The following is a 26,123-nucleotide window of genomic DNA, read 5'->3' as shown; positions in this document are numbered from 1 at the left end:
TCCACATCCCTAAAGTGTAGTTACATATTTGAAAAGTGGGAAGGGGAGGCAAGGAAGAGAAAAGATTGGCTGCTTTGCCTTTTACTCTATTGGAAAAGTACTTGAAATTCCTCACATTCTTCTTCTGTTAACAGTATGTTTACTTTTCATCATTGGGTTATTAGGATTAACAAAAGTCATTGCTTCAAGCTCATTTAATTTGAATTTAGTGAAAGCAAACTACCTCCTGCAGACTGTAGGAAACATTCTTCTTCCACAGAACTCTATTAATTTGCAAGAAGCAGCCACCAAAAAAATGTGAGACCTGACGACCACTTCCACCCCAGTGCTCTACCTCGCTGTGCACATACTGCATTCTAATGAAGTGCCTCATGTTGCAAATTCCAAGACAGTTTGAATAATCTGACACTCTAATTAACATTTCAGTCTCTCCATCAAACATGGGCTTTCACTGCCAGGAACATTTTTCTGCACATGCTTTCTAGAGCATGGGGGGCAGAGCGTATATACCCCTTCAGTATATCATTTACCCCACGAATTAGACTCAGCTTAGTGGAGTTCATGGCTGCATCGGCAGGAGAGCTTGCCTTAGTTTCCCGAGAATCTTGGGACTCAAAGTGTTCATAGAAAGGTCTTGCCTTTGCTGTAGTTAAAGCTGTTCCCTCTTCAAATGCTCTATGGAGAGTAGGTAGGTAAATATTTCTTTATTAAATGATTAATTCCATAAATAAATTCTTTTAATTCATTGAATATAAAATTAAAATCATTTACAACTTATTCCAGTATTACAGGGTCTGGAAGGGGTTAAAAAAGAAAAAAAAGCTACAGTTTGATAAATAAAATACTCAGCTTTAAAACAACTGATTTCTGTTTGCCATTAAACTACAGTTGGTACATAATAGCTGCCACTGTGAACACCTCACAAGTGCCCACCTCAGGAAGGAATGTAACTTCCAACTTGGTTGGGGAAGGGGGGGAGAAGAGAGAGGGAGGGGGGAAAAGCATAGTGTTAAATCGAACAGGATAGGAAGAAGGTTTTCATAACCGGAACAAAACATGTCTCAGATCACTTACAAACAGAAAACAGTATATACGATAAGGTGCTCCAAAAAGAAGCAGTGAAGTTGCTCCAGTACTATGAAGCTTTAAGTATGCTTAAATCTGTCGCATTAGTGTCCAGTTGCACAGTGCACTCTTGTAACATCTCAATGTTGCCCTCCAACGGGCAAGGCACCACTTCCATCAAAGGTCCTTTCTCCATGGCTGGTTACTTCAGAACTCTGTTTAGCATCCCACCCCCACCACAGCTTAGTCCCGAAATTTGTGAATGTCATTGACCAGTCTGTAGTAGGGGTAAGCTTCGTTCGCATGCGGACAGTTGTAGTTGCATCGGCAGGACTGGATCATCATGACGCTCTTGGTGAAGGTTTCTCCATCATCGCAGCGGAACCTGATCTTGACAGTCCTGGTCTGCTGGGGCGTACAGCACCTGCCATCCACGCAGGAGCCGCAGTACTTGGGGCGGTACTTCTTCACGCTGGAACATCCGGCGTAAGTGAACTTCACTGGGGATGGGGACTTCTTAGTCTTGGTACATTTTTTCCCTTTCTGTAAAGAGAAGGCAATAATATTGTTAGTGGGAGATTCTTGTCCAGCTCTTCCCCTCTATCCAAACCAGTCTGGAAAGAAGAGGAGCACCACAGGAGTCCGTATTTACCTTTAGGGAGGCATAGCTTGGCTGGCCACATGGCCTCACTTCGCATATCCTGGTCTCTTTGATGAGCTTGCAGTCAGGATTATCGTTGGTAACCCTCGTGGAGATGCCGGTTCCGCATGTCTTGGAGCACTGGGACCAGGAAGTTGTTTGCACAATGCATTTGGGATTCTCAAAAGCTCGGCTTTGTGGCTCGGATCCAAACACTGGAAAAAGAAAAGAAGGGCTCAGACTTAAGTGCATCTTCCCACAGGGTTTCTTTCTTCCCGCTGGGGTCTAAAGAGCCACATGGCTTTCCTCCCCACCTTAACTGTCACCGTTACACAGGCTAGCCCATACTCACCAGGTAGCATCTTCAGGCCTCCCTTCACGATGGCAATTAGCTCGTTGTTCCTAGTCAGTTCGCCTTCAGAAGCGTCCAGACCAAACTCTTTGCTGAAGAAACCCTCCAGCTCATCCAGCGCATCCTTGCTCTCATCGCAGACCCACTCTTCGCAGCACTGCCCGGGGACTTTGACCAGCCTGGGGCTGGGGCAGCCCAGGTTAGGAAGGGAGAGCTCTTGCGGACAGAGCGGGATGCAGCCCACAGCTCCATCTATGCACGTACACTGGTGTTTACAGTTCGGCTGGAAGCTCTCGCCGTTCTGGTAGATTTTGGAGTTATATTCACACGGTCTCCCCTCGGACTGTGCTGTAGAGAGCAACGAGAGAGAGGAGAGGGAGTCAGAGGTGGGAGTCGCTCCTTTAAACGCACGCGTTTGCTGCTCTGTGAATTCGGTTCGCGGTAAAGCTCCCTACAATCCCCGGGAGACACGGGGCCAGAACAATAACTTAGTCAGGAATCACTTTTCCTTATGTGCTTTTAGCGGAGCCCAGACATACTGAATCGCATTCCAGACTGCTGAAGTCATGTGCCTTTCTGCCAAGCTACCAACAACAAAGCATAACCATACAAGGACTCAAAATTACTAAACTCCGGCGCTCCGGGGAGCACCGCTCGGCCGGGGGAGACGGCGGCGGCCCTTACCTCTGCAGATGCCCTTGGTCGCGACGGGGCTGGCGCCGAAGTTGCACTCCAGCCCCTTGGTGTGGTCGCAGGGCTGCGTCCGGCTGCAGTCCTCGTTGAGCTGCTTGGCGCAGACCTTGCAGCAGCCGCAGCCGTCCGGCACCAGCCCCACGCCGGGGGCGCACTGCGGCACGGCGGCCGGGCACTGGCAGACGGCGGGGCAGGGCGAGCCGAGAGCCTGCGGAGCGGAGACAGCGGGGGTCGGTCAGCGCCGGGGCTACCGAGCCGCGAGGGGAGAGCCGCGAGCGGAGAGCCGCGAGCCGAGCCGAGCCTCCCTCCCCGGACTTACCAGGCGGGCCAGGCACAGGAGGGCGGCCGCCAAAGCGGGGCGGGTGCCCGCGGAGCCCATGTCGAGCGGCGGTGGTGGCGGCGGCGTCGGGCGCTGAGGGGAGGCTGCCGGCGGCGGGAGCCTGTGAGCGCGGAGCGGGGCCGGCGCGGTCTGAGGCGGCGGCGGGGCGCGGGCCGCCTTATATAGGGCGCGGGGCCGCCGCGTGCGCCGCGCCGCTGACGTCGCGCGTTCCGGGCCGCGGCCGCGGCCAGCGCTCGCGGCATCCCAGGAATGCGCCTGGCGCGCGCCGCGCGGCCGCCCCGCCCCGCCCCGCCCCTCCCGGCCCGCCCCGCCCCGGCCGCGGGGGGTGGGGGGGCCCGCGCCCGCACGGCACCGGAGCCCCCGGCACCCCCCGGCCCCCGGCACCCGCCGCCTACCGCCGGGCCGGGCCGGGCCGGGCAGGGAGCCCGCTGCCGGGGCGGCCTTCCTCCTGGCGGCCCCGAGCGCCTCCAGCTGGGAGCGGGCACCCGACGTAACAATATTGCCTTATTTGGTAGAGCAGTAGCCCGCATTTTTCGCATTTTTCTGCTCTGTTATCCAGCCACAAAGCATTCTTGACAGCTTCAGAGGTTGTTAAATATAGCCCTCGCTTCTGTTCCCAGGGCAGGAAATTCTTTGGAATTCCTGTTTTTCACGCAATCTGTCCATCATGATTTAGGAGCGCTGTGCCGGAGGAGCCAACTGGCGCAGCGCTGCCGCTCGCTGCTCGGGTGAAAAAAGCCCAGCGCCGTGTGCGACCCGGCGGCGGTACCGCCAGCCCCATTCCCGGGATGCTTCCTGGCAAACGAGATTACTGTGCCCAACACAACTTTGGGGTGGGCTTGGGGGGATTTTTTTTTTTTCCTTACTTCTTTTTTTTTTTTTTTCTTGATTGCCTTCAACGATGGAAGGTGGAGGAGCAGATGCAGAGGAGAGGAGAAACTTTGCAAAAAACCCTCGAGAGCCCAGAAAAGCAGAAGGGGAGGGGGAGGCAGGGGAGAGGGAGGGGATGCGCAGAGGAGGGAGACCCGGTTAACCTGCCCGCCTAGCGCTGCCAGGCTCTGAGCCTGTGCCTGCTGCTCCCAGCCAGGGGCGCGCAGCGAGGGGCTCCGGCAGCACCCCAGCACCTCGCCGCCGGCCCCTCTCCGCTGCCGGCAGGGTTACGGCCGGGACGGCTTCACGGCGAGGGACGGACGGTGCGCATGGCTGGGTAAGTGCTGGGCAAGGGCTGCTCCCGGCGCTCAGCCCGCCGAGGGGCTGGGGGCTGGCGTGCGCGCACGCCCGTGCGATTTGTTTTGCTTTGTATTTTAATACCGGCAGGAATAATAAGGCAGCCTTGTTGGACCTTGCCGGGGCCGCAGAAAAGGGGGCTCGTTGTTGTCTTGGGAGCGCTGCTCCTGGGCTCGGCTTTGGCCGGAGGAGTGCGGCGGGGGGACTCGGGCTGCCAGGGAGGCGCGGGTGACACAAGAGGGGTCCCACACAACGGGGCCCCAGTCCTCGGCTGCCCCGCACCCCCACGGCGGGCTCCCACAGACACGCACCGAGCTGCTGCGCCTCTCCCACGCGCATCCTGTCTGAGCGGGGGGCTGGCGAGGCAGCCCCTGTGTCATCCTCACACAGAAAACACCCAGCGCGGTGGCCCCAGTGCCCTGGTACCCCAGCCTGGCCTCCTGCTGCCAGACAGCCTCTCCCCACCGGGGAAGCCTCCACAGAGGCCTGGGCTGCCCCGACACGCAGCGGCCAGGCCCAGGCCCTGAGCTGGCTGGCTCAGGCTGGGCCTGCAGAGCCTGCCGCTGGCAAAAGGGCTGGTGCCCTGTGGGTGCTTTCCCCCACAGCTGAGTCTTGTTGTGCTTTTCTCTCCAGAGTAGATCCCCGCAGTTATTTCGGGTGGTTTGGTGGCTTGTGAAAGGTGGCAGGAGAAAAGCTTCAGGCCCGCTTTGCCCTCAGAGGGCGGCGCTGGTTTTCTGCTTCCTTCGTACACCTCCAAACTTGACTGGAAAGGATGATTGTTGAAAGGGAAATCTGGTCTTTAATTATATGCAGCTATCTCCTGAGAATGCCAATATACACCAATTAGTGCCATTACTGGCGACAGGAATCACTTTATGTGTCCATGAAGAATTGGACAGAGACAGCCGGCGAACTCAGGCGGCTGCCAGTAATGGCGGTAACGACTTTCCAGCCCCACCGATCTGGCCAGGCTCCAGCTGTGACGAGGAGGAGCTGCTTGGTCCTGCTTCCAGCCTCTGAGCTATCCAGTGCTCCAGGCTTCCCTCGGTCTGGTAGGTGTGTGTGTGCTACAGCACTTTAGTTTTACAAAGTCGAACGTTGGCTCGTAGGTGGAGCGCCTGACCGGTCCTTTTTTTTCAAGGTGATATTGTGGCGGTGGCATTGTGATCAGGAGGAACGATTTTGTCGTTCAGCACGTTTTTGCTAGTGACAATTTTGAAAATGTTATAGCAGAAAGAGCTGCCACACCAACGTGTGGTTAAATTGGACGGTTTTGCTTTTCAGGGATTTATGCAAACACTTGTTTGTTTAATTACATCTAATTTAAGGACACGTACCAAGCGTTTTGCTTTGATCTATGACTTTCACAACATTCAGCAAATGCCACAGGAACAGTCGATGAATGGCGCCTTTTCTCGTTTGGTTTCACGTCTTACCACACATTCACACAACTTTGATGGGAAACTGTAACCGAACCTGCATTTGCTCAGAAAAGGTCACTTTGAAAGCTTTGAAGCACCTTTTAACAAACCTGTCCTGAATTTCAAGTAGTTGACAACACTCGAGATCGGCTGCGTTTCTCTGGAGCTCAGGTTAGACTGTGAACCTTTCATACGCTTCCACTGCACACATTTCCCTGTCATAAACTGTGACCCCGAGTTTACGTTCCAGGCTGTGCCTATGTCTTGTGGATGAGCATCAGGAAACAGGAAAAAGTTTGGAGTATCTTTCTTTTTTGAGGTTGTATTCAGTATAACACCAAGTTCCAGACCTCTGTTGTCCTAAGGGAACTGGGAAGTGTTCCCAGCTTTATGTGATGAAGGGTATTTTACTGTCTCCTAACTTTTTGTGCCATAGGCAATAATAGCTGTTTGTAAGGTAGTCTGCTGAGAGCTTGGCTAATGCAAGGCAGGAATTTGAAACAGTTGGCTTATACACCAGGTATTACAGATTTACTGAGTACACACTGTCATCTCCGCAGGCCTTTATTTCTCCAGGAAAAGGAATTTCCAGAGAGACAAATCAAGAAAAAATAAATAACTGAATGGTTTATCTTCCTTCCACACGGTTTTCCACAGCTATGTGTAGGGACTCCGGAGCAGCGTAAGGGGATGTATAGGACAGATATTCCTCCGAGAGCTGCTATGTCCAGTGGCAGTAGGTATCCAGCACTGAACTAGGGAACATCAAAAGTTTACAATCGTGTGGATTCTGGGGAAGGTTCTTACTAAAACCAGCATATAGCCCTTTTTGTACTTTTTCCTCTTCCCCATTCTCTTTTTCCTTTGCCCATCCTTTGCTGTGCATTTCTTCCATCTCTCCTTCTCCTTCTCCTTTTCCCTGTTCCAGTCTTTTTCCCTGTGGCCTTTCCTCTTCTAATGTTTACCTACCTTAGGCTGGGCCTCTCCTGCAGCTCCTGCCAGGCCGCCGGTTCCTGCTGCACTAAATCAGTTCTTCCAGTCAATGGCTCCTCTCAGTGACTCACAGGAGGTGCAAATCCAGTGGGGCAAATTAAGCATACCAACACACAGGCAGAGTAGCCAGAAGACTTCAGCAGCTAAAATTCAAGTGGGTTCAGATTTTTTTTTCTTGCTTTGATTTGCTCAGAGTTTATGCTGAATTCTTTGAGTATGGCATTTCCTATTTGTTTTCTTCCTCTTCCCTGCTACCTTACCTTTAGCTATGCTCATGCCTGCCAGTTTTTGTATAGTATGTGCCTTGCCTGTGTTTTCTAATACTAGTGGGTTTGTGCTTTGCAATATTTGTGCCGAGGCACTTTGCTTTGTAGGTGCACTGATTTTTCCTCTGGCTGCTCTCAAGGTATTGTGAATGTTCTGCTTCTGTGAAAGTGGAAAGGGAACTTGGGAGTCTCCTGAGCCTGCAGGGGAACCAAAGAAGTTAAATTTGCAGTAGTATTCAGTTGTGCTCATTGCTGCTTCAGCTCGTGAACTGCACCCCATGTAGGTATAAGGGACGTAACATCAAAACAGAGGCGAGAAGCATCCCTGCTGATGGTCAGTGTGTTCCCGTTGAACCTCTGACTGGTAACACATACTGAACGGCTTCTCACCCAAGGCTTGGATGCAGAAAGGCAAAGCAGTTACAGTCATCTTCTGCTTAGTTCCTGCTGTCCATTCAGAGAACCGAGAGCTCTTTGTCGCTGCCGCTCAAGGAGCTCACATTCAGTTTATTTTAGTACTAGCTACTGCTGCACTACTGGGAAGTTCCGTTTTCTCAGTGAGGCAGGTGGATTACTTAATATGCATTAACCCACTCTCACGTGCATATGCTTCAACATTATGGTACACTCAGAAGATAGAATTTGCAATCAGGCCCATCCCTGTATCTGAAGTTTGCAGTGAAAAGACTGCTGGGGGGGCTTTGGCCTAAGCGCAACACAAAAAGACCATCAGGTGGTCCTGGCTAGCACCTGGCTGCGCATGAATTCCAAGTCATGCCTATCGTCTTGCAATGCAGCGATTCAGCTTGAAATGTAGGCTGAAATCTCTCTTTATGTATCATAGAAAAATCCTTTTCACAGCTGCATTTTGTGAATTTCGTTGAAGGAAGCTGAGGCACCAGGAGCATGCACGGGTTCTTTCTCAGCATCAGAATGCTTGCAGGCTGCAGCCCATAATGGTTTTCAGCTGCTGTCTGCCTCAGCCTACATCATAGCTACACCTTGGGGACAGCTGCCTTCTGCATTTATCTGCATGTGGAACTCTGGCCCAGAACACACGCTCCTCAGTGCATTCAGATTTGTTTTTACATTTCTGCATTTAAAATACCTTGCAAACTTCTTTCCCAAAAGGTGTTTTGTTGTGTTATAGTTCTTAATCAAAGGTCTGTTTCCTTAAGGTTAGCCCGAATAAAAGCTGGCAGAACCTTCTGCCTTCGTTCTGGTGCTTTCACTCCCTCTCTCCTGCTAATGACCTGAGGAAATGTTTTCTTGTCACTGGTACGTGGACATTCAAAGGGCTTGCCCGGCCTTTGGTTTTAAGAACACATTTTTTGTAGGTTTTTAGTTGTTGTTGCTTGGTTTTGTGAAAAAAATAGCATTTCTGTTTCTTTGCACACATGTAGAAGGGAAGGCCTGATCCTGCAAGATACAGAAGATGCTTTGCCACACAGTGAATTCTGTCAGTTTCCAGGCTAGCTGCTGTAAATGTCACAGGATTAATTGCAGAATAGTGCCGAATCCCCTGAGGTGCCCGTTGGCTTTGTCCAGAATCATTACTCATTCTCTGCTACATACACAAGGTTATTAAAACACGGTGAGACCGTAGTTGTGTTTGCTGCGTTACTGTTTATTTCCATTCTGCTCTCTCCAGGCTCTTACCCTTCGCCTACCAGTCTGTTACTGTGAGCACCTTTCAGTGGCAGCCAGCTGTGTTCTTTTCTTCTCCTGCGTGCGTTTGTCTTGTGACACCCAGGAGCCAGCTGAGAGAAGGAAGCCAGCCCAGGGCTGCCCTGCTGGAGATCAGCTGCGTGCACTGCTCTCTGGCTTGTGCCCCTCGCTTCTGGTCAGTGATAGTGGAGTGAGAAAAATCAATGGCAGACAAATAAGTAGACACGATGTCATCCTTGCAGATAGGGAGGACTTGCAGACAGCCAACAGATCATGTATGTGCTTTGAGAATGTTTCTGGAGACAGAGTTACGGTCCAAGAATGTGCAAATAACTGCCCATCCCAGTCCTACGTGTCTGCGATTCAGGAGAAGTGCTAAACCATCTCTAGACTTGAGTAGCATCCAAATCTAAAAGATGTGTCTTGCTCTGTTGAACTGGTTGGGGGGATTTTTTCTTGGGGAGTGAAGAAGAAACGGTTTGAATGGAATCCCTTCCTCAGTTTATCCCTGCCGGAGACTAAAGGGAAGCTGGAGGGAGCCGGCAGGCAAGACCAGGTGGGCAGCCCGGCGAGAGGCTGCTGCGTTGCACCGGGTCCTCGCGTGGCTCCCTGCAGCAGCCAGCGCCGTGCAGCCCGCCGCTGAGCGCGACCCGTGGGGAGAGGACATCTCTTTGAGTCAGCCAGGAAGCGTGGCTGCTGCCCACTGTTTTCCCAGGGACTGGTGTCCTCAGGAAGTGCGGGGTTAGCAGGGCTATCAGCAGCCCGCTGTGGTGCGGAGACTTTTTTACGATTGCATTAACATATCTTTTCCTGTTGTTGTGCAGAAATTATGACTCCTAGTGTCAGTGTTGAGATGAAAGCAGAAACCCTTCCGCGTGGAGCAGGCATTAAAAGCTAGATGTTCTGTTAATCGTAAACAAAAAAGTGCTGATTGGCAGCTACGTACTTTCAGAGATGTTTGCTCCTCATTTCTTTTAACTCTTTGCACTCTTCTGCATCGTATTGTACTCAGCTACCTGCATGTTGATCACTGTCCTCTCCTGCTGCCTAACCGGGGGTCCGATTCTGAAACTCCCACAGACTCAACTTTTAATGGGACTATTTGAGAACAATGTGGAGCAGCATGGGTCTTTCAGGTGAGCACTGTGTAATAACACAATGTTTGTCAGCAGTTGTGAGAGGAGAGCCTCTGCTTGGAAGGACTGGGCTTTTTCAGGATGTACCCGTACCATTTTATAACAGTGCCATGTCAAAATAAAAATCGGAGATTAAAAGTGCACCCTCCTTGTGCTGCTAAAAACACTTTTAGATTATACACGCTGAAAACAGTAAATATTTAATGTACACGTTTACTTTTCCTGGTTTATGCGGAGCTCCCTGGGTCTGACAGAGAAGCTAGACAGATCTGTTTATAGCGAGCTCCCCGGGCTGGCACAATGCTGCAGTGTTTGGTCTGCGAGCACCACAGGGGGATGTTTAAAAAAATAAAAGCGTTCCATTTACATTGGGGGAAAAAATCCTGAGAATGCTTCTATTAATATTAACTGGTGTAAAACCCCAAATTCTACATTTCAGGCCTTAAATATTTCAAAAATAGAGGACTAGATTGTGGTCAGTGAGGATGTGGGGTAAGAAGCTTTCCCTCGCTTACATAGCCAGCGAAGGAGGAGGTCAGGATGGAGTTCTGGCTGAAGGAGAACAGAGTTATTATAGAAGTGCTCCCGATGAAGGGCCGGTGTGGGACGAGGAAGAAGAGCTCAGGAGCGAGCCACGCTGTGCCACCCCCACTCCTGACAGCGGGTGCGGATGGACGCGTGCACAAGCATACGGTGCCTTTGGTTTTGTGCAGGGTGGCAGGTGAGCACCCACCGTGCGCGTAGGCTGCCGGCCAGGATGCTAAGAAATACGCTCCCAGATTCAGGATTTCTTGAAGACTTGCTTTGGCTTCGACTGGGGTCTTACCTGAGCACTAGCTTCCCATCTCAGTTATACTGACGTTAAACCTGATTTGTCTGATCAAAGTTAATGTCATTAATTAGCACACATTAATTAACTTAAAGAGCTGACACTGGAGTTGAGAGCTCCCAAGGACTGGGGGACTGCATCAGTGCCTCTCTCATTTCCTCTGAAGTTATCTCAGCTAAGAAGTGAGTTCATTTTGATAGTCTGATTAAAGAGCTGGCTGATTTGTAACTCTTGTAAGAGATTAAGGTAACATTTAAAAAGAGATTCTTGGAGTGTCTGGCTAGTTTCTCAGGGAAATTTTCTGTTGAAGAAAAGTAGAGTTAGGGAATGGGAGTCTGCACTGCGGTGGGCTAAGCATTGTGTGAGTACATAGAGCCGCCTATATACATGTATATAAATGTAATAGTCATCTCAGGACGTGAATAAAGCTGGGAGGCGGGGTGGGATTGTCTTGCTTTCCCACCAGCCACACCAGCAGAGGGGCACGTTTCCCAGCCACGTGCGGCCCCCTGTCCTGCTGACCCGAAGGGCCAGGCCACGGGGAGCAACCTAGGCAAGGCAGCAGCTGCTCAGCGCCCCGGCACGGGCACCCTGCCTGGTCTGCAAGCTCCTCCTCTGACAAGTGCTAGGCAGGGTCCGGTTTTTCATCCTCCCCCAGGCTAAGTATCACTGTTTTCTGTCACTAGCCTTGTGGAAAGCCCGCGCGTCCTTCAAGAGGTGCTGCTGGGCTGGGTGGTGCAGGGACGTGGCCCTTCCCTCATGGCAGAAGAACGGATGTAAGAGAAGCAGCTGGGATGGATCCGGGGAGCAGTTGTCGCCGTGACCACAGGCAGCAGCTCAGGTCGGCACAGAAAGCACAGAAGGAGGTGTTTGCTGGGCAGACTGGCCATATCCTGCCCTGGAATTGCCCAGCCACGGACCACGTCGGTGGACCCCTCGTGAAGCTGGGGTACCAAGAGGAGGAAACCTATGCCAAGCGCTGGTGTTACAGCTGCGGCACTGTGGGCCATTGCCCATCCAGAGGGAGAAGTGGTGGAATAATGCAACTCTTTCTTCACACACCGAGTTAGAGGCCATGTTTCGATATGGCCTGCTTGCACCTCCTCATTGTGCCTTAGCTGTGAGCAGGGATCCACACAAAGCCAGCGCTCCTAGACCCATACTGAGATTCATTGATTCCAGAAGCAGCCCTGGCCTGAGGCACCCCGCGCTGCTGCGGCTGCTCCCCAGTGCCCTGTTCCACCGCTTTTATGACCTCCCCTTTGCTGCTGGAGTGGCACACAGGTCTGCAGCAAAACAAAGAAGCCAGCCCAGGTCTCCAGGGGGTGGAAACCCAGCACATTAACCCACTGTGTGACCTGGCAAGGGCTTGTGACTCTGGATTTTATGGCAGGATACCTGTGCCCGGGTATTGCGCATTTAAGAGAGAACACAGTTGCTGCACAGTCAGCTCCTGAAGGGCAGCTGGCATAATGACAGTAGGCTTAAAAAATGAATGAATTGTCAGCTTCAGTCTGGATGTCACCATCATTTTAATGCTAATGTGCTTTTTCCTCAGCCAGCCTCCTGCCTGAATGTGGAGCACAGAAACATCGCAGTATTTATGGGATTTTAACTAGATTAGTTACAAACCTATAAAGCAAAGAAAGAGACAGTTCATCCAGTATTGGGGAGGGGAGTGTTAAAAATGCCACCTCAGATAAAATATTATGGGAGTTGAGTAACTGTAAATAAGAACCTTGCCTATGAAATAGCTTCTTATGTGAGCTTGGGATGAGGGCCAAGAGAATGTCTAGGGCTTGGGGAAATTTATTAGCCCAGATCAACAGGATTTCTGGGACTCGGGAGATGGGGTGGCAAAGAATTTGCCTGCTGGAGTCTGCACTTCCTCCATTCATGCCTACAGCAGGAGTTTTACTTATAAAACTTTCAAGATGGCTCATTTGCATTTTTTGAATTTTCTTGGTTCTCGTTAGCAGTTGCAGTTCTGGCCTGGGACTTGGGAGAGCTGGGTTCAAGCTCTGGGTTTCACAGCCTGCCAGTGTGGTCCCGGGCAAGGCAGGCATCCCTCTCTGCTTGAATGCCCCATCTGTAGAGAGGAGACAAATTCTGTGTCCTGATTCACAGGGATGGCGTGGGGGCGTGCTGAAGACCGGGAGGCATTCAGATGCCTGAAGTAGGGGTGAGAGGACTGTGGATGCTTACTCACGGATGGCAAGAGCGTGTGCGGAGCAGCCACAGCACATGGGGTAGTGACCTCTGTGGGAGGAATGGCATTTTGGGGACGACGGGTCTTCCCTTTCATCCCAGTCATTTCGTCTAATTGGTCACAGCAGGGATTCTCCCTGCTCATAGACTGCTCTGTTTTATACCCTCTGCCAGTGCAAGCCACCTGTCTGACAGTGTTGGTAGTGTCCAGAAGATATTAGGGTCATCTTGGCTATGTGTTTGCTTAAATAAAGGGCGTGTGCACATCAGTAGCGCACATCCTGGGGACCCACCGCCTCTTGTCTCCCTTTTTCGTCTCCCGTATTCCCACTGTCACCCTTCTGGTGTCCCAGCCTGGCTTCCTTATTCCTTGCTTGTATTCAGCTTTCTGTCTGGGTTCTTCTAGCTCGTGTCTCCCCTTCTGCGTTCACTTTGGTATTTCTTTCTCGACCTCTTTTCTCACTCTCACGGTTTGTCCCTGTTTTATTTTTCTTGTCTTGTTTTTTGGAATTTGTCCTTAGCCTCTCCTATGTATTTCCCTTTTCCTCTCTCATGTTCCAAGAGATTTTTAGTAAACAATATCTGTATCCTATTCTGACTCACTCTCCACTGATAATGGAAAGATTTGATCACGCAAGCAATGCAAAGATCTTCCATTTGGGTGTGCAGGGCAGGTCAGGACGACCTCGCTTCTGCTGTCAAGTGAAGAGCCACAGGGTCTAATTCCTCAGTCAATGCTTATTTGCCAATGTATCTCGCAGACGGTTAAGGCTGTTCGGTCGTTCTTAGGGCACACACCAGCAGACACACATATATTCCTTGGCTGTGGAGCCTGTGTGCATTAGGGGTGTGCTGCATTGTGCCGTGTGTCATCACACTCCCATACGATCGCCGCGAGTAGCACATCGGTGGCTGTTGGTAATGTACTTAGCCAAAGTGTGGGAAAACTCTCAGACTTGAACTTAGCTTTGTATTTCCATGCCATATGAAACTCTTTGAGTGTTTGTCCTTCCCTTCACGTGGCTGCTGTCTGCTCTTGTATTGCATTGACATATGTGAAACCTATCCTGTCCCCTTTTTAATATGCTGCTTACAGTATAAATGCAAAAGCAGACAGTGCTTCTGAAGAGAAACAAATGTAGTTGTGGTTGTTGTTATAAATAGTGCAAAGGATTTAGAAGCTATTTAATCTTTCAGGCAAGAATCATAAGTGTGCTGCGTAATATGATCTTAAAGCTCTCATATTTAGCATTGAAGTCTTCCTAGTTGAGATGGGCCAAGTTCACTCATTACAGTTTGGCTTCAGTGCAGGATGAGGATGCTCTTCTCTTCATGGGAATGAGGCTTAACCTCCAAAAATGTGGTACGCTAGATGATGTGCCCAACCTGTACATGCATTTAGTGCAGTTATTCAGGCAAGTCAGGAATTTGCAAGCGCAACTGGCCCTTTTGCATGAAGAACTGTGGTATTTCAACACATGAATTTTTGAGGTTGGTTCCTAAAATCAGTACTGCATTTTTCCTCTGCTGGAATGAAATACAAATATTTATTTATTGACAGAGCTGGAGCTGATCGTTTTCCCTGTCCAGGTCTGAGTTGTCTGTTCCATCAGATGAAAACAAGTAGTATTCTGACTTCTTTTGAAAATGCGTTTGTTCATAACTGGCTTAAAAACAATTAGTGCCTGCTCTTTGCCAGCCCTGGTAAAGTGCTATATGTGTGTGTGTGTGTATATGTATATCAAAAGGGGCTGAACGCCCAGAAATTCTCTTGGCAGCCCTGCTGTCTGGTTAGAAAAGGAAGTGAGCTACAAAATTTGAACATTCAGTTCTGAGACTTGAAAGCTTTCTGGATTTTATTACTGACTCAACAGGGTTTTCATTATGCATGTGGCCAAGAGGAGAGGTTTACGCAAGAGGAACATATTGTAGTTGAATATGTTTGTAATTTTACACATTGTTAAATAATTGAGATAACTAGATGTCTCCTAAATGAACAAAATAAATGAAGTGTTAGCAGCACTGTCACTGTGGCACAGACAAGGAAATACAAAAGAATGGCTTGCCCCCCATCTGAAGGCTGATTTCCAGTGCAGAGGGGTCCTGATCCAGATGCTGACTGACATTTTGCTGTAGATGTGAATGGGAGCCAACTTTCTCTGAACATATCTGGAAGTCTCTTGCTGCCTTTCAGCCTCTTCTACTCCAGAAACTTTCATCTACAGCTTGATTTTTTTTTGTGTGTGATTTTTTTTTTCTGCTTTTTAGTAACAGTGCCATTTAAACAGCAGTTTGAGGCTAAGCTTTTTTTCTGCTCTCATTTTCATGTTAGTTTTAGGAAGGAAAATATTTCAAGAAGCAGATTGTCAAGGAGAGAAGGTGTTGGGTGCGTGGACTAAGCTGTAAATGCAGATGGAGGCTGTGGCCCGATGTCCTGGTTGCCTCCTTCAACAGGGAACGTGCTCCGTCAGGTCGCACCCCGTGTCATGCAGCTCCGCCACAAACCAGCACCAGTGCTTGAAGTCACAGCAAAGTCAATCCTGTCCCACAGACAACATGCCCCTAGCTAATTTTGTACTTGTTCATGTGGAGGGTATTTATTCTTCATTGTCTTAAAAAGGTATTTATATTTAAACCTCTGTGGTCACTGGTGCCACACAGTCTCAGTGTATGTGTTTTCTTGAAACTACTGTGAGTGGGAAATGCTATCCATGTATTCCTCTGCATTTTGCACGTGGGAAACCATGGCAGAGGGAAAATTCAAGATCATTGGATCATTCAAGTTGGAAGGGACGTCAGGAAGTTTTCTTATTAAATGCAGTTTTTAAAGTCACTTTGGCCTGTTGGTTCCCCCTGTGGTTTTTGAATCCATCAGATCGATTTCAACCCACCATAAGCAGAAGGGGTTTGTTTCAGAGAGATGAAATCACAGGCAGAGTCCAGGAAGGTGAGCAGCTGTGGAGCTGAGGGAGGCCCTGCCAGTGCCCCAGGAGATGCTGCTGCCCGAGCACAGCTCCAGCTGGGTGCTGGGGAGCCCCTGCAGGAGAGGCGCTGAGCACCCCGACTGCAGAAAGCGCCTGCTTGGAGCTCCTGTGCTCCAGGGACACTGGAAAGCCCAACCACACAACATGGGTCTGTAAGAAATACGGTTTCATGAGTCCCGCTGCTGACAGAAGTTGTTAGCTGCTCTACCAGGGCTTCCAAGCATTCGCTTTTGGTCAGACGGAAAGCGGGCAGATGTCTGCCCTGGGTCACCCCAGGCTTCCACTTCCCGAGGGCTTGGACGGGTCACGGGGCCGTGCCACCCAGCTGAGCCCAGCCTGCCCCTCGGGTGCCGCCCCGGCTCCCATGCTGCAAAATCCAGCTGGATATTTTGCGCTTTTGCTGGAGATCTTACTGACCAGGAGAAATGTGGCATTATAACAGGGCTGCGCTGGTTTGTTGTTCATGTCTCCTCCACAGAGGGAACAAGCCAGAGAGGATGTTTTAAACGTAGCTCCTGGTCAGGGCGGTGTGGGGAGCGCTAGAAGCCAGGGATGGTCTGGCAGCAAAATAATTTCCCCTTTTAAAACCACTGAATAGCCCTTGTTTCTCCACGCTGCAGCGGGTTAGCTGGGCCGTGCAGCCCGGGCTCAGAGACGTGGCCTGATCCTGGCAGCGCTGGGTCCGCGCTTACCACAGCCGCCTGTCGGCATCGGAGGAGGCCTCACGGTGAAACACCCCCCTTTTTAAGAAAGTAAAAAATAAAATTAAAAAAATAGCCTGTCAGGAACATTACTAGGGAAAAGTAATTCACGAGCATTGCGTGAATGCTCGAGCAGCTGCTGTTCAATGCGCAGTAAGGTTCGAAGTGCTGCCGGTACGAACATACACACTACTTGAGGATTTCACGGAGCCAGCCATGCTGCCAGGCCTTGCTGCACGGCCTGCATCACGCTGCACCCTGCCCGGCCCCAGGTAGCTCAGCAGCGCCCAGACACGGAGTTGTCTGATTATGGGACGTCTCTCCAAAGCTGTGCTCGAGTGCGATCACCTAGCGAGGAGCCAAGCTGCTCCTCTGGCCCGCAGATCAGCAGGTGGGAGTCTCCCGGCCTCCCTAAACACGGCGTCACTCCACAGCCGCGTTTCTGCTGCGGGGAGCTGCCACCTACACCCGTGGTGCAGGGGGTCCCTGGGGACAGGGCGTTTCGGGAAGCAGGCACTGGGTGCACGCAGGGCAGCGGGCGAGCGTCAGGGCAAGGATGACTCGAAGGAATCCACAGAGCTGGGAGGAACTGGGCTGAAATGCCAGCTCAGTCCTGCCGCGCTCCCTCCCCACCTTCCTTCCTCCCTGCCCTGTCAATGGGCTCCTTCTTGCACCGGAGGGGAAGGCAGCGCTTCTATATGGAGTCCAGCCTGTTAAAAATAAAATGATTAGGGAGAGCTTTACCTCGGCTGAGCCCACCTGTCAGTGCTGGTAGCTCTATTATCATATTTTCCAACATCTTCCCAGTGTTTTTCTCTCCTGTGTTGCTGTACACAGAGGCAGAGGAAACTTGCCTGTGCAGAGGAAAAAGTGAAGCAGACTTTCTCAAATGTTCATAAACAGCCTGAAAAAGCTTTACACATTGATCTCTCTCCATTTTAGTCATCAGAGGTCTTATTTTCAACTGTAGCTTGCTTGAAAAAACAAACCAACCACAAGCACCATAGACCCTGCACCTTCTATAAATACTGGTCATCTGTCTACCTGAAGAAAAATCCCCAAAGAAAATTAACTTCTAAATCATATTTTGTTTTCTTTGTTTTCAATTATTTCTTTAAATGTGCATATTGTCCTTTGGAGAAGATGGCACCGTTTAAAAATGCCAGAGGAGTGTAACAGCTGGACTAGCACACTGTGCATGTTGCCTGGCCTCGTTCCATGATGCTCATAAATATTTGAACCCTTTGCTACATTAATCCAGTATTCCTTAACAGCAAAGCTATTAGCCTAGAAGGGCTTCAGCCATCTGAGACCCCGCGTGATAGGTTTGATGCCTCATGTAAGGATTGTAGGGTTTGATTTTTACTTATTTTTGGCAAATGGGGACAAGTGGAGGTGAAGGAAGCGGTGCTGCAGCGCCGGCACAGCGTTAGGTAACCGCCTCTCCTTGGCAGGGGCTCACAGCGCTCTCCTCTCAGCCATTGCCAACCGCACTTGATATTTCTTGTTTACTTCCACTGTTTGAAGGCAAAACTGAAACAATTTCACTGGGGAGGACTGAGCAGGGTAAGGTGGGAGACTGGGGCAGGACACAGGCCTCTGATGGACACTGCAACAGCACGGCAGGGAGGGTTACACAGCCTCAGCGTGATTTAGAGCAGGCTAAGGCTGCTCTCAGTTATTCAGGCTATTAACAAGTCCTAGGAGGTACCATCCTGGCGTTTGGGGTCCAGCCAAAGCCGCCTCCTGTCCGATGTGTTGCTGGCACATCCCCTGCCCGACCACAGTGTAGGGGCCCCTGTGACAGAGCATCGGCCCCGGGCCGGCCGCGCCAGCTCGTCCCTGAAACCCCCTGGTGGGGAGGAGGACACGTGTGTCCTCTGGAACAGATTTGTTCCAGTTGGAGGAAACAAAAAAGGTCAGAAGCCACATGGAAACGGAAATGTAGCATCTCTTAAAAAAAAAAAAAAAAAAAGGTACAAGGGTGAGGTGATCACAACATGTTTGTAATCAGCAGTCACATTGAAAAAAATCCATAGTTGGAGGCCCAGAGCAGAATTATATGCAAGTGTTTTACTTCATTAGGAAAATCAACATCTAATCCATGTGGGAAATTGTAAACTTAGTTTCCACAGAAGTCCTGTTTTTTTATTTATTTATTAGTTTGTTTGTTTGCCATCATACACATTGTTTTAGTTAAATAAAAGTATTTAAGTTAAAATATGACGCAGAAGATTCAGGGTGCCATTTTATAAACAATGGGCTGCAAGTTGTCAAAAAAAAAAAAAAAGGCAAGTCTGGCACACGCTGAATCCATTCCTTTCTGTGGAGGAAGAAAAATAATAATTTTTTTTTCCCATACAACTGAACTCTTTCACAATCTGCATTGCTCAAAGCTGGAGTAATTGCCCTGAGCAGCAGGGCTGTTGGTTTGAGACCTCGCCCTCCCCTCGGCAGGCTCCTACGGTCCCCTCGCCTTCGCACGAATGGCTCCGGGAGCAGCGTCTGCCCGGGAAAGGAGCCCCTCGTGCCAGGCTGGGTCTGTGGCTCGGGCTGTGCAGGCAGTGCGTGAGGCACGGGGTCTGTGCCCTGGCCTGGGTGGCAGCATGCAGCTGAGGGGCGAGCGTCCCCTGGGGCTGCCGCAGAGGGCACCACGGGGCGGCCGCGAAGCTCCCGGTGACCCCGCGGTGATGCGCTGGGCTAGCAGCAATATTGACTGAATCCTGATACGGGGCTAACCAGCTTGCCCTCCCAAATAGTAGTGGGCAGCATCTTAAACATATGGAGTGCTTTTCTGTTCGGGTGAGGTAGACTGCTCATGATGCTCTTTTGGCTGGAGGTTGCTTACATGCCTCAGATGCCTAAAATTAGTTATTTTACAGCATTACTGATTACAGACTCAAGATGGTGATACAAACAGTACAAAGTTTGGCTCTCATCTTTCTGGCTCATGTTGACTGACAAGTTAATCTTAAAATAGCAATTATCTAATGGGGAAAATCCCACAGATCTAGGCAAGGGGATTATAAAAATAGCCACTGTCACTTCTAAGATTCCCAAAGTCATTTTTGGACTTTGCTCTTGCTAAGTGTCATGGACATATACCTGTTATCAAAAGAAGGAGGAAAAGGCTGGCAAGAATTTCCCTTTAATCTGCCTGGCATCAGTAAATATCTGCAGGTCAGCAAAAGGTGTATTTTTAGTTGTAACCACATGAAGCAAGAAAGCCTACACTTGCCCTGTATTTTTCCATGAAAGAGGTGAAGTAATTCAGGGTTTGTGAATAGATCACTGTTCATGGACCTTCTTTTTTGACCCTGATTCCCTTTATATAACAGTCTTCTGTTCTTCCTGTGGATATGTGTTTTTGCCAGAAAGTTATTTTTGGAGTGATGGTGTATAATTGATGTTAAAACATGCAATAAGGCTTTTATACATATTCTGTATATGCTCACGCTTACTTTATGTAATTGCCACCAAAATTCATCCCATTTGCTTTCAATTTTCTTTCCATGTTTATATCTGCTTTTGTTTCCTTCCTATTACAAAGTTTTTTTATTAAGCCACATGATTGGAAAGCAAGGATTCACTGTCCAATTCAGATTCTAGGACTGCAATAATATCTATTCTGTTAGTGCAAAAGAATTGATGTCTTAATAAGTGAATTGTCATATTACATCATCTACATTGGCTTGCTCTTTTTTTTTGGGGGGGGGAATGCTAGTGGGCTATTTTAGCATATTTATATGTTCTCAGAAAGCCAACATAATGAATGTATATTTAGGACTTACGCTGTTTCCCATTAAACCCAAGAGGGGAGGGGTAGAGCAGGGAAAGAGATTTTTTTTGTACTCAGTTTGTGGTGACCTAAATCTGGCCTTCCTACAAATAAAGACCAGCAATCCCAATCTTAAAATACCTACGTACTGTACAGCTGAAACTTGACCAGATAGTGACTTCATAGCATGATGCCACATTGTTATTACGTAAGAGTGCTCTGACTATCTGAGTTCCAAGACACTTTCAAAATCTAGGAGTGAAAATACTTTCTTTCAGAAGGATGGAGACACTGAAAACTTTTGTTGGGAGGGTGATGTTGAATAAGGAGTGGGGGTTTTTGCATCCTTTCTCTACTTTGCAAAAAAAATCTAATAAGGCCAGTTTTGCTTAGGGAACACATATAAGGTGTGTTCTTGCAAAGGTTCTTCTTCCTTACTGTAAACTGTACCCACACAGGGATGGCTGCCAGTGTTATCACATGCTCCTGAAATCTTTCTTAGGCATTCAGTCAGGTTTGCCTGGTGTTTTGGAGGTGTTAAGCATGTAGGTTTTCTAAACTCAATGTAGGCCTGATCCTGGAAATGAAATGCATGGAAGGCTCCGTCTTACTCCTAGTCAGAGGATTGCCTCATTTGAATAAAATTAGGTTCAGTAACGCACATTTGAAAAAGCCCTCAAAGCTTAGGGCGTAGGTGACTCAGCCTGGGGGTGGATTGTGCTGGGGCTCACGTTGGTTTTCTTTAAGGAGTATTTTTATCCTTATTTTGTTTCACAATTCATGAGCTTTTTTGTGAATGAGATAATCTGTTATTTTCAAAACTACAACTAGGTACTTTTTAGACTGCTGATTTTATGCCATTTTTGGTACCAATTATGTCTTTCCTGTAACCCATTCCAAGGTCTGAACAGATACTCTCGAACATGTGGTAAAGTAATTTTGTCTCTGAAGTGTATATAGATCATCGCAGACTGCATCCCAGAGCAGGTGTCCATGGATGGGGATGACCATTTTCCATCTGTTTGTTTTATTCTCTGGCTTATTTGTCACTTTTAAGTGATTACTTCAGTGACAGAACTCCCAAAGTATGCATTACTGAATTTCTATTTCAGCCGGAAAGCAAGATGATAGCTCTTTGGCACGCACACAGCTAAGGGAAGAAAAATATGAACAAAGCGAGGCTTTTAGTTCCGGTATCTTTGCGATTTTTTGTAAAATAGCCTTGTAAGGCTTAGTAAGGAGCCTCTGCTAAGGCAGGCTCAGCTGTGAAGCCGTGAGGTGAGGCGCGAAGCGGGAAGAGGGGCCAGGAGAGGGAGGGCCAGGTCGGCGTTTGCCCCTGACGAGCCCATCAAGGCCCGGGCTGGGGGCTCGAGGACGGCCGGGTGCTTTGTGGGGCTGCAGGAAGGGCAGCCGAGGGGCCCGCCCCGGCCGGAGGAGCATGTACCAGGGGAAGAAGGGGGGTTGCCAAAAACTCAAGGGAGGGCAGTGAGCGCTGGCTCAGACACCCCTCAGTTCAGCCCGACGTGTGCATTCAACTGGACGCACGGAATTGCATTACTGAGCGCTGCTTCGGGCTTGGCTACCGGCACTGGGTCAGTTAATAGCATAAGCTTTGCGATGTATAAAGCCTATATTTATTCCCCTGCTCAGTTCTATTCAACTATAAATATTCCACAGCGTTACATAAATCCCATCAGAAGCTGAAGTGCTGCTATAAAAACACGGTGTTATCAGGGGCACACCCCGATCCCTTGTCCCTGAAGGCATCTGGTGCTCCCAGGGCGTCGGTAAGAAAGAAGCAAGTGACCAAAACAAGCCTGTATCAGGTTTAAGGAGCGAGCTCTGGATGAAGTGTGACACATCCCTGAAATTACCGGGCTGCGGGTTAAGACAAGCCCAGGCAGGCCACCGGGCTGGCCGCTCAGCGCTGCATTTCCAGCGTGTGTGCTAGGGCCGGGAGATCAAACGGCCGGGGGCTGGAAAGGGGCCACTCTTATTTTTAGGGCCCTGACTCAGCCTGGCCTGGAGCGGTGATGGCAGGAGGTGCCGCGCAGGGCCGTGGCCACAGCTGGTTTTGGACCAGGAGCAGAGCAGCCGAGAGGGGCACCAGCTCGCCCTCTGTCCCAGCGCATCTCTTGCACCCGGGGTGGCGGTGCCGGTGTCACAGAGCAGCAGGAGCTGCCGGTCTCTGCCCCCCGCCTGTGACTTCGTGCTGTACATCTGCTTACGGAGGTGTGTTTTTTATAAATCTTAGAATTTGGAAATCGCAGTATGAAGGTCAGCCCCTGTCCAGCCACCTTCTGTGTGAGCCTCTCCAGTGCCCCGATGCAGCCCCAGAGCTGACGGTGATCCCCTGAGGTGGGAAGGAAGGAGCCAGACCAGGACCTGGGCCTGGTGGCACACATCCAGAGCAGCCACATCCCACACTTCTGCTGGCAGAGCAGGGAAACGAAGAAGCTGTGTTCCTGGCACACTGCATGCTCTGAACGGATGGCACTGAGAGAAAATTCACCCAGAAAGGTGTTTGCACAAAACACCTCCAAGCCTTTCAGGCATTTTTTGAGGTGGGGACAGGAAGGCATTGGGGGAAAAAATGTGGGTTGGAAATGTATTTCCAACTATTTTTAAAGTAAACAAATTCCTTTTGAAGTTGTGGGCTTGTTGCATAAATTGTGCATTTGACAGAGTAAGTGGTGGGATGTTATGGTAATTACTAATGTCCCTTGAATATTTGGTTAACCACTGTATGTAATCCCACATGCAGTAGCCTTTCCAGGGAGAATTTAGATTTACCCTTTGGGCAGGATTAACTGTTAGTCTCTTGTTTCAGCATCTTTTCAATTATTTGATTCCAGCACAAGGAGTTTTCCGTTTTGGGGGGAAAAAAAGAAAAAAGAAAAAAAAAAGTTGTCCTTTGGACATCTGACTTTTTAAAAAGAGAAGACAACAGTTCCATTCTGTACCTGGGCACGATGAGCTGTGAGGTGACTGCTTGGGCCCTGGGGAGGAGCAGTGGGAAGTCTGTCCAAATGCTGGAGACCCCAGCTCTGTCGCAGAAATTGATTTTATTTCTCTCCTCCCTGGATCCAGTGAAACATACAGAAAATACATTAGTGTAAGGCTGAACTCTGTGTTTCAGGTCAGATTCTTGCAGAGATATTAACATTTGAGAAGATACACATCCCTAATCCTCTTCTCTGACTGGTATCCGAAACACCCGCACCGCCCCACCCTGTCCCCAGATTTTTTTCTTCAGCCTGTTATTTTATCCTCCCCTTCCTTGTAAGCTCTTCCTGGCAAAGTCTTCCTTGATTTACACCCTGGAGCGTGCACACACCCGGCGGCATAGCATCACGGCAGGAAGGTGACCCGCAACCTCTCAGCTCAGTTTTCTCTGCGGGGAATGACACATCCTTGGGCTATCGCTTTGCGAGTTAGAAGAATTGCCAAGCGGTACAGGATCTCTGTTCCATCTTGTCACTTACCTTCATTCATCAGATACTTCCGAGAAGGGTGAATCCTTCCAACCCAAACAGTGTCTAGACAGATGGACACTGCTGGGCCGAGGAAGACTTCCTTCCCTAGGCAGGAAATTCTTCAAGCGTGTGTTTAAAGCCTTGTTGTCTTCCGTGGGATTTCAGTATGAGCTTGGAGATAGAAGCATATGCAACTAGTTGATCTCCTAAATCGGAGGGTTTTGTACGTGTATTAAGTACAAAGGTACACCTGTGCTTTCAGAGGAATTTCTAGTCTGGGTCAGATTGCCTGGATAGGGTCTGTAAGTGGTATCAGCACCTCTCTGCCTAGCTGTACAGCATGCTTTCATACATTTTATTTGTATCCAGTTGTTATCCATTTTCAGCTTATTTTTGTGTGGTTGAGATGCTCGTCTTGTTCGTCATTACTGTGACAGGGCATGTCTTACAGTTCCTCTAGCCAGAGCTCCACGGTGGTGTGGTTTGTGTGGGCTTGGAGCACTCTTTGAATCCTGCCTCGCTCACTTCCCTACCGCTGATGCTTCCCTTTCCTGATTTCCATCGTTGTGGTAGTTTCTCATATACGCGCTCAGGCGTCACTGGCACTGCTCTGATACCAGAGTAGAAAGTAGACTCTGTAATTGCTATCTTTGATACCTTCTGTTTTAAAGACATTAACTGCAAATAAAATAACACGTCACAGCCAACAAGAAATTTCTTACCCACAGAAATCCTTATAGGCAAGTTAAAGTAAGATCTTAGCGCATTGGAGTACAATTTGAAGCTTAGGAAAATGTCAGATGTTAAGCCTTTGTGCTCTTCTGTATAAAATAAGTGTGGGTCTGGTTTCCAAAAATGACATTAAATACAAATTAAATACATATTTCACTAGAGATGGGCCTTTTTATAACTCGCAGAAGTTAAAAGAACAAACTTTGGCCAGCTCTCAAATGTAGAAACCATAACAATAGCTGCGGTGCCTTTTTGGATGTAGGAATGGAGTAGCTACATGGCATGAGTCATTTTATTATTTAGATCTATGCAATAGAAATCCAGTAGCATAAATATTTTACAGTATGTATAATTTCTTGATTCATCTTCCATCTTTAGCTCACATGCAGCCTGCTAGCTTTGGCCTTTTAAGTTATTTACTACGAATCACACTGTAGAATAAACTGGACGTAGGAATTTTGTAGTTCTTGATCCACATCAGTAAGCATTTATCAACTACTAGAAACAAACGTTGCAAATTCCATTCATTTTCATACTGTTTGGCAATAGAAATGGCCTTCCCCGTGGTAAATTGGCACTGCCCAGGGATTTGCTGGGTGCTCTAAGGGAAATTCTCTTATTGATGACAGCCCAAGTTTCCTGGCCAGGGATCTTAACAATCCAAACTTAAGCAAGACCAAAAGCTGACTGTTTCCAACAGGACTGGGGGCAGGGAGTGGGGGACAGCAGCTTCGAGGTCTGGGCAGCGGTGCAGAGTGGGGTCATCGTGCACTGGGTGAGCGGGGCAGCTGCGGGCACGGGCTTTTCCCTCCTCGGATCCCCGGTGTGCAGGCCCGTCCCGCCAGCCCTGCCTTCCCCTGCCAGCCCTGGCTGCAAGCCCGTGGCAGAAGGGTTAAGTTGTATCGCAACGTGACATAACGTCCTGAGAAGCTATTGCAAATAACTGGGTATTACTTTGTTTGCATTGCGAGCGGTCTGGTGAGAGTGAGTTTGGCGAGGGATTTAAAAAAGAAGCAGTAAGCTGAGCAGAATTAGCAAAACATTTCCTTATGGAGATGTGGCAGAAGAAAGAGAAGAAAACATTGCTCTGGGAGAGCCTGAAAGGAGCACCAGGGCTGTGTGTGTAAGAGCAGTATCAGAGTCTGAAGGGACCAGGGATGGGTTTTTAAAGGAAGGTTAAGGGGCAGATCTGTGGGTGGTAAAAACATTGATCCTGAAGTCAGAGGGACCTAGGACGGCTCCCGCCAGCTGTAGGTTGCTCTGAGAAGCCCAAACTTGGCGAAGAACTGTGTGGAGGTCCAGTTTTGATGGATCCTTGAGTCAGACGACTTCAAAAGCAACGCTTTAGCAGGCTGTAGGGGTGGCTGAGTGCCGGGGGGCAGGAGGGGCACTGTACTTGCAGCCCAGTGCAGATGGCCAGGTCAGCCTGAACTTGTCAGGAAAGTTGTAGAGAAGGAAATGTCAGAGGCTCGACGCGTTTTGGGAGGACAGAAGGAGTAAGGAAACAAAGGCACCAGAGGTTATGGGATGCTGAAGGCTTGCATGGGAGGAGGGGCGGTGGCACTGCTGACATGGATGGGGCAGGAGGAAGGGGCTTCGGAGGAAGGTGAGGGT

General features: G+C 49.3%; 2 protein-coding genes across 2 annotated transcripts in view; one reads left to right on the top strand and one right to left on the bottom strand.

Moving 5' to 3' along the window:
• Positions 1-689: 689 nt before the first annotated feature.
• On the bottom strand, positions 690-3,353 carry CCN1 (cellular communication network factor 1). Its single transcript, XM_080603007.1, has 5 exons — positions 3,070-3,353; positions 2,742-2,958; positions 2,058-2,405; positions 1,718-1,920; positions 690-1,608 (listed from the first exon to the last, which is right to left on the bottom strand). Exons 1-5 carry the CDS (start codon positions 3,127-3,129, stop codon positions 1,309-1,311), a joined length of 1,128 nt encoding a protein of 375 aa, XP_080459133.1. The 5' UTR covers positions 3,130-3,353; the 3' UTR covers positions 690-1,308.
• A 767-nt stretch (positions 3,354-4,120) lies between these two features.
• DDAH1 (dimethylarginine dimethylaminohydrolase 1) overlaps positions 4,121-26,123 on the top strand; it is a 90,691-nt gene continuing 68,688 nt past the window's right edge. The window contains exon 1 of the mRNA XM_080603083.1: positions 4,121-4,297. The gene's annotated coding sequence lies outside the window, so the exon portion shown is untranslated. The remainder of the gene's footprint in view (positions 4,298-26,123) is intronic.

This window comes from Anser brachyrhynchus (genome assembly GCF_964034855.1).
Source record: "Anser brachyrhynchus genome assembly, chromosome: 8".
NCBI classification, from domain to species: Eukaryota; Metazoa; Chordata; class Aves; order Anseriformes; family Anatidae; genus Anser; species Anser brachyrhynchus.
This window is presented reverse-complemented; position numbering and strand designations above follow the sequence as displayed.

Coding starts and splice junctions, on each gene's coding strand:
- CCN1 (XM_080603007.1), bottom strand. CDS start 3,129: ATGGGCTCCGCGGGCACCCGCCCCGCTTTGGCGGCCGCCCTCCTGTGC. Junction 2,959..3,069: donor TCCTGTGCCTGGCCCGCCTG/GTAAGTCCGGGG, acceptor TCCGCTCCGCAG/GCTCTCGGCTCGCCCTGCCC. Junction 1,921..2,057: donor AGGCCTGAAGATGCTACCTG/GTGAGTATGGGC, acceptor TTCTTTTTCCAG/TGTTTGGATCCGAGCCACAA.